Consider the following 12,456-nt stretch of genomic DNA (forward strand, 5'->3'; position numbering starts at 1 on the left):
TGCAGCAGAGTTAAAGAAACAAGGTGAACAGTTTAAATTGTCCCCCCACAAGGGGATTAATAAAGTTTTAGTGCACTGCATTGAAATCAACGTGCCATTTTTGCCCGTTAGCTTAGCAGCCATTTTCACCTGTAGCGTGGTCAGTGGTATTCAACCACACCTCCTGTAAGAAGGTAAGCTCTCTCACGTCTCTGCGTCCTCTGTACTCCTCCGACCCATCAGGCCAGATAGAAACAGCCCATAATCACGGGGCCATGCTGTGGCTTGAAAGAGTTTTACTGGTGCATTCTGGGAGTGCAAGTACAGAAAGTGTGTGAGAGAGAGAGTGATCTGGTAATGAAGCAGACTAACTCATTAACCCGACCAACACAGAGCACACACACACCCAAACTGGCTACAAACCAAATTATGAAACAAAGCAAAACCTCTCATATGAGATATGGGGATGATGCAACCAAAACACAAAAAAACTGATTGCCTTTGGAAAAATTCATACATCAGCTGAGTATCAAGTACAGATGGGGTGATCATACCCTTACAATCGAAAAAGGCAGACACCGGAAGACATGGCTCTTCTCCTTTTTACTAGTTGTTGCCACAGTTATGCATAACATTTTTATTTGTTACTTGCATATACACTTTGGCAATATTCACAAATGTATTTCAAGCACTTTTTCAATCTGATTTGCATTTGAGAGATAAAGAGGGAGGTGAGGGGGGAGGCGTGAGACGGAGGAGGGGAGGCAGTGAGATGCACTCCTCCACTTTGCTTATGTAACTCAGGAAAAGAGGAGAGGAGAGCAGAGGAGAGGAGAGGTGGAGAGGAGGTGGGTGGGGAGATGGCACTCTCCTTGCGATGTCTGTAGGAGAGAGAAGGAGGGAGAGAGGGGGGGAGAGAGGGAGGGAGGGAGAAAGAGAGAGAGAGGGGGAGAGAGAGAGGGAGAGGAGGCAGGGAGAGACAAATAGACCAAGAAAGAGAGTGGGAGGTGGAGAAAGAGAAAGAAATAGCGAGAAAGGGAGAAAACAAAAGAGAAAAAAGGAGCATAAAGGTAGTTGGAAAACGAACGGTGGGGGAAATCCCAGGATTTTGATTGGACGGCCATTCTGATTGGACAGCAGTTCAGATTCGACGGCAGCTCTGACTGGACAGCAGCTCTGTTTGGATGGCAGCTCTGATTGGACAGCCATTCTGATTGGACAGCAGCTCTATTTGGACGTCAGCTCTGATTGGACGGCAGCTCTGATTGGATGGCCATTCTGATTGGACGGCAGCACGGTGCCTTAGTGTCTCACATGACGCCCCAGAAACACAGGACCACGCAGCAGCCGGCTGTACTCTGCTCCCGACCAGACCTGAATGCTAAAATACTCCATCACAGCAAAGGAGGGAGGGGGGCATTCTGGCACACGAGACCCCCGCAGCCAGAGACCTCAGGCCCCCATACAGGCTGTTCAGAGCATCGCAGCAGCCCAGCCAGCCCAGCCAGCCCAGCCCCACCCCCCTCCACCGCGCTGCCTCCTCCTGGAACCGCTCAGACTCAGACTGGCAGCGCATGAAGCGTGACTGACGGTATTAAATGACAATGCTCAGACACCCCGCTCTCCCTCACGCGGGACAGACAGGAGCTCCGCGCGGCTACGCTCGGTGGCTACGGGGCACAAGCTCACACTCACGCTTGCACACGTGACCATAAATAAAAACCAAAACGGGGATAACATTCACACCACCTACCCAGAAAAAACCTACAATCAACAAGCCCGCAATCCTGCATTTGAGAAGCTCAAACCTCACAGCACTCCACAGCTGCTTAAAGCATTCAAAAGATAGCAAAACAACATACAGCACATACCGCCCCGATGAATACTCAAAGCAGCCGCCGACCAATTTATCAAAGGCTACTCAATCTCCTGCCATACAATTAAAAAAAAACAAAAAATAAAAACAACATGAATGTCTTTTGTCAAATTAAAACGAAAGACGCCCAGTCAAACCATGCGCTAAAGCATGCGGCAGCTCCAGACACAGCGAGAAGAGCGCAGAACACACAACGCTGTGCAGCAAGTTGTCAGCACCGCTGAAAAGACGGCGGCTCATACGGATGAGATTACAGTTTCCTGTGAAATTTCATTTGCATAACCCACGTCGCCACAGCAGCCTCTCCCGGCTCCCGAGACGTACCTGAGCAAAGGCAGCCTCTTCAAACATCAGCGAAAGCAATCCTTGTGAGAACGGCAGGTCTTCAGCATAGGCAATTACGCCATGTAAATCACTCACGCCGCATTACATAAATGTTCTACCAGTCGCCCGCCTCAGGTTGGCAAGGCAGTGAGGCTGGAGGAACAAAGAGTAGAAGAGAATATGGCAAACTCTAGTGGCCGCTTGCGGGACTGCAGCCATTAAGCTGCCTCTCAGTTCCAAAGTCAACCAGCGAAAGCTAGGCTTCCCTGTGAAACGTAGACGTAAACATCAGCTGTAGTCAGTCATTTTTTCCCACGTGCACATTCTTGTTCTGTTTCCATTTTTTCTTTTTGTTATTTTTACTGCCGGCCAGGACGTCACCTCACAGCGTCGTCTACGCTGCAGAACACTACCGCTGAGAAAATGGTCAGGGGTGCTCAGACATGCAGATTCAACTGATCTCCAATGCGCTGCACTGTGTTAATGGAGTGGTTTCATAACTGTCAGCCATCAGACGGGTTGAGGTGGATGGTGACAGGAAATGGACATTTTTGGCCAATAACAACACAAGCCTAGGATGTACATACATTGTACAGACAGTATAATAAAGATTCCACTGGCATTAACGCCAGTCACACTGCACTAGTGACAGTGCACATCACGCCAAACATCAAACGCCTTATCTGAAAACGATGGGCCACATTTTAATAAGGCCCGGGCCACAGGAAACATGCTTGCCTAAGAAGTGGGTTGAGCAGAGATGGAAAGTTTGAGAGCCACTGTTAACAGACCCAGACAGAGCCTGAGAAACACAAGCCCTGACAGGGCCCCATTAGGGTTTTAGCACGGCAGTAAGGCACTGCTGAAGACAGCAAGCCAGTATCAGTTTAATCATAACACAGGCCTACCAAGGAGCCATTATGCCGCCAAGACAGAGAGATGGGCTTGTTCAGTCTGCCTCACGGGCATGAGAAAAATTATCCATGTGGGTTTGGCTCACTTCCAGGGGTTCTCCTGTGGCAGCAGCGATGTGTCTGGGGCCAGTTCCTGAACTGGGGACCTGGACATTTGGCACATGAAGCTCAGCATCCATGTGGGTGTAGAACCAGGTCCTATTGTGCCTCACTGATCGCACCAGATCAGAGTCTGACCCATACCCTTCTCATCACTGGAGCGAACCTTACAATCTGCATTAGCCGTGGGCTCAGACAGGAAGCGTGGAGAATATCTTTATTAAGACTACAAGCATGCACTGCGCTCAATTCTCAGGCCTTCCACCAGGACCTCAGGCTCCAGCCACCAAACTTCCCAAGCACAACAACAAGTTAGAAATGCTGCATGTACGTGTGTGCATGCGTGTGTGTGCACATGTTTTTTCTTTCTCTCTCTCTCTCTCTTATACATTTCTAGGAGTCCAAACAGGTGAGCTTGGACCATCCATAGCAGAGAGGAACGCCATGTTGCCGGGGACCAAAGCATACGTTAGATACAGACTAAATGATTATTTCTGATTTAGAACTGGATTTTGTAACGTGAGGATGAGAAAGCTCTGCGGCAAACCCGTACCACGGCTGCGTGCCCCATCAGATGGTGTGGGCGGAGCCCGGAGCGGGCGGAGCACTGTAGGGTGTGCAGGGCTTACCTGTGAGCCTCTTCATTGGCTGCAGCCGCATGCTGATGGCCTGGTGCGTGAGCAGCGGGGAGGAGGGCAGTGAGCGGGACACGCCCTCCATGATGCGGATGTGCTGCATGCCTTCCGTCACCGGCAGCGCGGGCACCGTGTAGTCTCCCTCGAAGGTGCAGTCGCTGTCTGTGGAGCTGCCACCTGCAGGATGGGAGGGGAAGTGCACACTATTAAAATGATTAAAAGATGACTTTTTTTCCCCAGACATTCCTCCTGAAGCTCGCAAACTCCAGGGGTTACCAGAGGTACTGCAGCAAGGTCCCCTAAAACTACTGCCCTGTGCAGCTGTCAACATTCACTATTTAACATGGAAACATGACTGCTCTCTGCTGTCACTATATCATGGATCTACGCAAGACTACGTAGCTATTTAATAAAACATAAATATTTCATAATTACATTCATTATTATGTTTTATTCAATTGTTATATATTTATGAATAATTACATCACAGTATTACCAGACAAAGTTCATTCAATGCAATGCTGACAGCAGTTCTGGTGAGTATAGGAATGTATTAATGAAATACTAAAAAAAAAAGAAATAAAACATTAAAAGGCGGCTGTTTTCCCATTTGACTGAGAGCTTCTCTGGGGACAGGGGACCCCAGTTTGGGAACCCCTGTCAACTTTCCCAGCATGCACTGGGGCACACAGCACATCTGACCCTGTCTGTCTATGGTCTGCAGGCCAGACGAATAGGATCATGCATTGAACAGAGAAAGCCATACTGTATTATCAGACTGAGCGCTAGGCACACTCTCCTGTGTTTGCCTAATGATGCAACCTTGAGACAGACACAGTATTCCTTCTGGTTTACTTAATGAATAACTCCAATATGGCACAGCACTGGGCATCAGCATGATGCAACTTCTGAGGCAGTGCCAAGGTGGTTGCAGGTTTGATTCCCAGCCAGCGCACTGTTGCCGTCAGCAATCATCAAACTAAATTGGCTCCGCTAACGTGCGCTACTATAAATGAATAATACGTCGATTATCTCTGTTCAGCAAGTCGGAATAGCCAAATGAACGATTGTAATAATAAACCGGTGAATCTGAGGCATTCTAAATTTTAATTCACTTACGTACGAACAATTCATTTTCCCTCCTGGACAAAAAAAGGGATTCTTCATTTTCTCCCGCAATGAACTGCTCAGGCTTTTCATCAGTGAGATCATAGCGCTTTACTGTAATTACGCACGGTATTAGAGGATGCTGGGGGGGGGGGGGGGTGGTGGAATTAATGGGCTCGGTAAGGCACGGAGCAGGGAGGAGTCTGATTGCGGCTCTGTTCCAGCTCCAGAGCCGTGCTGTGATTTAAAGGGACTGAGCCGGGGCCGGATCTCACGCCGGCTGGCGTCCGGCGTTCGTCACCTGGGAAACGAGCCCGCAGAAAAAAAAAGAGAAAAAGGCTGTGATGGAGTCCTCCTGGGGCGATGTCCCTCTTTCCGCTGGGTGCTGGACCTTTTTTTCGGTCGCTCTGGGATTTCTGATTATGACCGGCCTGTGCCTTCAATACAAATCCCTCCCTAAACTGGGCGGGGCACATGCTGGCCTTGAGGAAGACAAATCAACACCTGCTAAATATTTCCTCCGCTCTGCCTATCTTCAAAAACAATTTAATACAATTTCTCATTTCTTTATACTTTATACAGTAAATTATACTTTTTCAGACCAGTAGGTAACCTGTAGATACTCTGCAGGTCTAAATGCTCAGTACCTGGTTAAAACTATAAAACACAGCGAGCCAAGCAGTAATATTTTTCCAAACAGCCATGCCTTCTCTTGCTGCAACCAAGAGTTCATGTGTGAGAACAGAGACAACCTTGCTGAAAAGGGGATGACACAAGACCAGGGCTATATAATTACTGCAATTCCACATGAAATATAGCTGAACACTACTAGTGTGGCTATTGCATATAATTAACAGAAATAAGAGGCACCAAGTGGGGGGAACACAATCAAATCAAGAATTCACCTCAGAGACAAACTGTACTTAAAACGCTATACGTGTACTAGAAATGTGTCACTGTTCAGTGGCAATTCAATCAGTTCATTTGTTCAAGTTGAATAAAAAACACAATAAGGATGATGTTATAATTCAGGGAAAATAGATGACAGCATGATCTAGTGCTTCAATAAAAGGATATGGTTCACCATCAAACAAAAGTTGCTTCATAGACTAAAGTACACGTTGTAACCTATGCCTTGAAGTGAAGTCAGTATTGGAATAAAAAGTGAAGTGAGTGTACATTTCTGATGAAATATTTTTTAAAAAAATCAGAAACTGAAAACAGTCAGCAAATTCCTTTAAAATGTATAATGTTCTTTTATGGTTTAAATGTTTCAGAGGTAACAAAGAACACACCTACACAGGCCTGCCAGAAATGGACACCGCGCGGTTACACAGGAACTGAAATTGCTAGCAATCTTTTGCAATTATATTCCAAAGTGCCAGTCTGGCTGGTGGATAATACGTACGCATTACACTTTACTGTAGGTTAAGTTTTCAAATCACATGCAATCAACAGAGGCTATTCTCAGCAGAGGAAGGTTTTATTTTTTTTACAAAAACACAAGAGAGAGGGGAGTACTGTGCCTTTCAGGCCAACTGTAATTGCACCTAAAAATCACAGAGAATTTCAAAAAACAATTTTGAAAAATGCCCTGCTGGCTTGTCTGAACTCTGAGGAAAGATCACACATTTTGGCAGAGGGCATGAGGTCTTAGGCTAACCGTGTGTGGGGAAATGCTAAATGGGCTCACTGCCTATCCCGTGCAATGAGCTCAGCCTTTAATGGTAGACTGCATATTACTGCAGCGCATGTAATCCTGCATGTTACAGCAGCGCATGTAATCCTGCATGTTACAGCAGCGCATGTAATCCTGCATGTTACAGCAGCGCATGTAATCGTGCATGTTACAGCAGCGCATGTAATCCAGTATGCTACAGTAGCGCATGTAATCCTGCATGTTACAGCAGCGCATGTAATCCAGTATGCTACAGTAGTGCATGTAATCCTGCATGTTACAGCAGCGCATGTAATCCAGTATGCTACAGCAGCGCATGTAATCCAGTATGCTACAGTAGCGCATGTAATCCTGCATATTACAGCAGCGCATGTAGCCTAATCCTGCATGTTACAGCAGCGCATGTAATCCAGTATGTTACAGTAGCACATGTAATCCTGCATGTTACAGCAGCGCATGTAATCCAGTATGTTACAGCAGCGCATGTAATCTTGCATTGCGCCAATGACAGGCAGAATAAATCTGTGTTTGAATACAGTCTGCTGACTGGCTCCAGTAGGCAGAGTCCACACCCAGCCACTACAGTAGTACAATGAATGGGGCGTATTTTAAAATCAACTTCCAAATCGGCATTATTTAGACCAGCCCTGTACCAGTCCAACATCAGGGATTTTTGCATCAAACTCAGAGGTAATGCAGTGGTTAAAAAACAACACACAGAACCAAACCCTGAGACCAACAGAGAACTGGGAGGCGCCAGTACGATTCAGTACGATTCAGTACGATTCAGTTCAATTCAATTTGACTTGTATAGTGCTTTTTACAGAGGCTCTCTCACAAAGACGCTTTAAAGAAGAAAGAGAAAGGCTAATTAGGCAAAAACCAGTGTTAACCCCCCCCCCCAAAAAGCAAGCAACCGAGGCAGTAAATAAATAAATAAATAAATAAATAAATAAATAAATAAATAAAAGGGAGGAAAAATATGAACAATGGGGGCGAAAACAATACCCACATGCAACCTGACGGAGACTTATGCGATGGAACCCGTCTGTGTGCTGCGCGGCTGCTGAATTATTAAACGGCGTGCTGTATTATTTTCCCCCCCTGCGAGTCCCGAGCCCCGCGGACCGCCTCCTCCGCGTCACACGGGCGGTACGCTACAGCGCAGGACCGCCGTACCGATACAGAGCAGAGGAGAGGAGAGAGAGAGAGAGAGCTGCAGCGACCGCCACACGAGGGCAGAAGACTCCCGCGGCGCTCTGCGCCATAGCCACAGTGATGTCACGGCAACGGCAGGAGAATGCGGGAGAACGTGGGGGGGGGGGGGGGGGGGGGGGGTGTCAGATTCCCGCCATCTCCGTGCGAACAATCGCTCCCGCCAGCGCTAATGGGTGGGAACACTGGGGGTGGTGGGGGGGGGGGGGGCTTGGTGTCTGGGGGGAATCGGAAAGTTGTGAATGTTTCTGTCACAGACACAGGATTTCTGGGGGGCACCGGGACATACAGGATGTAAAATAGCTCTCTCTATTATACTACTGTGTGTCCTATAGAGTGTAACAGAATTCTCTCCCATAATACTGTGTGGCCTACAGGGTGTAAAACAGCTCTCTCCTATAGTACTGTGTGGTGTTCAGGATGTAAAATAGCTCCCTCTTATAGAGAGAGCTGTTTTATACAAACGTCTATGGTTAATAATATACATCATAATTATAAATAGAGCGCACGGCTCTAACGCTTGTCCAACAGCATCCTTGCATGTAAACTGTGCATGTGACAGCTGTAATCTGCGCGCAAACAGATGCATCCTCCCGAAACAAATTGTTTGCAGGTGCTTTTCTGACAGCCGACAAATCGGTAATTATGACATACTGCCGTCAGGTGATGAATCGCAGGCGGACGCCAGCCCGCGTTATCGGGTCCTGGGCCGCACCCCCATGTTTCACGGCACTCATCGGCGGGGCCTCCCTGTGTCCCGAGCGTGGTCATGTGACCGTGACGACCACCTGCTACCCCCGCCCCCACCAGGAGGAGCGGCCGCGTGTTCCGAGCAAGAGCTCACTTACACTGCGCCTCACTGCCAGACTCCGCCCTCCTGGTACGAGGCATCCAAAAGCCAATTAAAGAGAGACACACAAACACACACACACAACCACACACACCCACACATAACCACACACACACACAGTGGCATTCTGTGTGGATGTTGTTTGCCGGTGTGTTTGCAATTAAAAATACTTCTAAAATAATGAGCAAGTGCCGAATGAACGATCAGTAATAAAGAAAGTCAATTATCTTCAGCTAATCTACAGTATAATGAGTTCAAACCAATCACAGATGCATTGTACCTTTTTGTTAAACTTTTAATTAGACCCTAATGTTCCTTTTAGTAACCACTGATGTCTGAAATATTATTTTTCTTCAAGTTATTGAAAGATCCAGATAAACCATCTGACTTCACAAAACTCAAGTAAAAACCACAACATACAGAGTGCATGTTGAAATCTTACAACATAGGCTATATCTTTCCAAAAAACAGGCTTTCTATATATTTTGTGTTGTGTTGCCAGTCTCTTGACTTTGAGACCTTATCCCCATAACACTAGGGTAATGAAGCTGAAATGACTGAATAAACAATTAGTTCAATAAAGTTCTAAGTTTTGGGAACCACTGATTAACCAGCGATGCTTGATTTATCCCAGTGTAAAACTGTTGCCTTAAGTTGGCCCAGAAATGCTGCATTCATAATAAACTACAATGGCTGGGGATGGTAAAGGGTAAAAGCTTTGTGCAGAAGTCACATATTACATATTCAGGTGCCACAGGACTCGAGGGAATGAAACCTATGAGCGGTAATGTTCTGCTGCTAATGTTCATCTCCTCTAAGGCGCAGTAACTACCATTTTATTTATCCTTTGTTTTACCAGGAGAGTTCCACTGAGATTAATATCTCTTTCACCAGGGTTTCTTGGCCAAGCAGTAGCAGGCAGTGTTGCAAGTAAAAATACTTTGGTGTCTTCTGTTGCAGACAGACACATAGGATCTAGCCGTTTAGCTCGTTTTGGTTTCTGTGCACAGTGTAAATTCAAAAGTAAAATTTACCTCCGTTATGGTGCTGTTTGCAAAGCTCACACCGTCCCTCATAAGCGAGAGAAATAGTGCTGAAGTCCGTTATAAGGCAGTTCGTAGGCCAGTAAATTTGTTTAGAACAGTTTAGATTGCGTTAGAAATGTCTTTGAAAAGCACTGCTGCTGTGTCCTTCCGTTCCGTGGCCTTGCTGAGCCGCTGGCCTTGACGCCTGCCTGCCCCCCCCATCCCCTCCCGTCTTTCCCCATTCCTCTCTGCGGAGTATGCAGAGCCGACCGGATGCTTAATAGCTTCAGAGCACCTGCTTTACAGCTTCCTCGTTCTTTATTATCTTTCTAGGCTACACACGGATGGAATTGGAAGAACTCACATAGATTTGCTGTCCCATATTTTTTAACCCCCCCCAATTCCCGTTCAGTTTTTATTGTGGGTTACAATGCAGCGTGTGGTTGAAAAGCTCATTGAAGTCTTGCTAGCTTTTGTTCACTTATTTACGTTTGGGTTTATCTATGTTGCTAATTAACGTTAGCAACCTGGCTACTGTTTACCAAGGTAGTTAGCCAACAGGAGCTAGTTAAATTTAGCATCTGTCCAAACATCAATTTTACTCATGGGCAGGATAATTGGTGTGAATGGGACTTTGCCTCTTTTTTGTAGCCTGACAGAGCAAAACCAAGGCCGCTTTAGTCCAGAAACTAAAGATTACACACTGGGCCTTGGCATACTCTAGCATTAGCGCACACTGACCTTCCTCAGTAGTGTAAAATGTTAGTTCTTTTTGTCCCTCTGAGGCCACTGTGACAAACGGCAACAGAAGGACCTGCACTCAGTACCAGGGCAGGCAAGCGCAGTGTGCTTTAGCTCAGTGCTGTCTGAATGTGTTCCTCCTTTTAAACAGTCTGCAGGGAGATAACCCTGTGAGATCTCTATTGCATTCCACAGTCGCCAAGGCATAGCTGGGACTCTCCTGCCACATCCAGGGAGAAACAAAGTGCCCCATGGGAAAAAATGGCTCCTCTCTCACCCATTTCCTCTGTGGAATGAATAGGAATCTTATATTACCTCCCTGCGTTTTTTTTGTGTGTGCTTTGTGTGTGTGTGTGTGTGTGTGTGTGTGTGCGTACATGTGTGTGCGTGCTCCTCTGTGTGTATACGTGTGTGTTTGTGTGAGTCTGCGTGTGCCTGTCAGACACACAGTACACTGTAGTGTTGACCCAGGATGATGGACACTGTAAGCATGTGTAAGTAGTCGGACTGTAAGAGGACGGATATGATAATAACTGGAGAGACTCTGAGATCCCGCAGCACTTCCCAGCTGGCAGCCTCTCCTCTCCCCTCCTGTCCACACCTCTCCTCTCCTCTCCCCTCCTGTCCTCTCCCCTCCTGTCCACACCTCTCCTCTCCCCTCCCCTCCTGTCCTTTCCTTTGCCCTCCTGTCCACACCTCCCTTCTCCTCTCCTCACTTCTTCTCTCCTCTTCTCTCCTCTCTCCTGCTTGTGAATCATCGCCCCCGGCAACAGAGGGGAGCCTTGTAACCTGGCAACCTTGACAGAGCCTCGCCAAACCTCTCCAGGCCCCCTTTGCTCCGCTCTCGTCCAGACTCCTGCGTGCCGACACGAAATCCCCCCCCCACTGAGTGCCCTTAAGACCAGGTTAGCTCAAAAGAACACCCCAGGAACACAGGCTTCATCTCCACAGCAGAGCACATTTAGGCTGTACTGTACAGTGCCACAGGCTGCCAATCACACCCCCTCCTCCTGGTTTCTATTGGCAGTTATAAATAAAGTACTGCAGCACAAGGCTGTCAAAATAAAGGGAACCATTAACAATATAATTTCACTCTTTCCCAGGCGGTCCTGTGAGGCTCTATATTTAGGCTCGCATGGCTTCAGAATGCTAATATTTTTCTTCACTTGTTCGCACAATTATCAGGTTCATACCAGTTTAGGCCCTAGGGGAGGGCTTGTTTATTTTTAACTGTTTATACCCGCTAGTCGTCGCATTTCACTAAATTGCCATTAAATGTTAAATAAATGGCATGAAAATAACTTAGTCAAACTCAAATTTTGTATTTCAGAATGAAAACAGAGGTTAATGAGATTTTTTAGAGCCTTCTCTGAAAAAAATTTAAGAAAACAGAAATGGAATCCTGGCAAAACTACAAATACAGAAATGGAGAAAACATGGCTAATCTCCCCCGTAAAACGCCCACTGACTCCACATACACTCTGAAGCTGTGAAAATCGCATACACCCCAATGTTGAGCAAACAATCGCCCACAGACATATGATCACACACAGAAGCATGACAGATAAGGACACGTATGTCACACACACACACGTGCATGTGCAAACACATGCATGCACACACACACACACACACACACGCACACACACACACACACACACACACACACATGTGCATGCACATACAATATTTCTTAATCTGGGCTGTAAATCTCATGCCAAGCACGTGATCCCACACCCTAATGCGCATTAAGCTGTTCTTCCGTGATACATGAACGTATGTAGCTTTCTCCAGAACAGGAGATGGGCACTGCAATTCCCCAGCGTGAAAGCAAACAAACATGTGTTTCCATAAGTGCCGTTGCTGAAACCTTTAATTCAGTCGCATATCGGAAAGGGGGGGAAAAAATCATACGGGAGCCTGAGGAATCCACAGCCCATCAAACCCAGTCAGTCATTCACCCAAACAGAAACACATACAGTACAAACACAAGCACAGCAGGACGTCCGCTGA

At 46.9% G+C, this 12,456-nt stretch overlaps 1 protein-coding gene across 13 annotated transcripts in view; it reads right to left on the reverse strand.

Moving 5' to 3' along the window:
- Positions 1–12,456, reverse strand: part of LOC118216491 (protein TANC2-like) — a 169,682-nt gene that overhangs the window by 52,823 nt on the left and 104,403 nt on the right. For 11 of the 13 annotated variants that reach the window (XM_035397687.1, XM_035397683.1, XM_035397682.1 and 8 more), the window contains one exon: positions 3,822–4,004. In XM_035397687.1, the coding sequence (XP_035253578.1) occupies positions 3,822–4,004 (183 nt within the window). Of the gene's footprint in view, positions 1–2,179; positions 2,334–3,821; positions 4,005–12,456 lie in introns of those variants that run through there. The other 2 variants (XM_035397688.1, XM_035397690.1) reach the window with 1 other exon arrangement.

This window comes from Anguilla anguilla, chromosome 17 (genome assembly GCF_013347855.1).
Source record: "Anguilla anguilla isolate fAngAng1 chromosome 17, fAngAng1.pri, whole genome shotgun sequence".
NCBI lineage: Eukaryota > Metazoa > Chordata > Actinopteri > Anguilliformes > Anguillidae > Anguilla > Anguilla anguilla.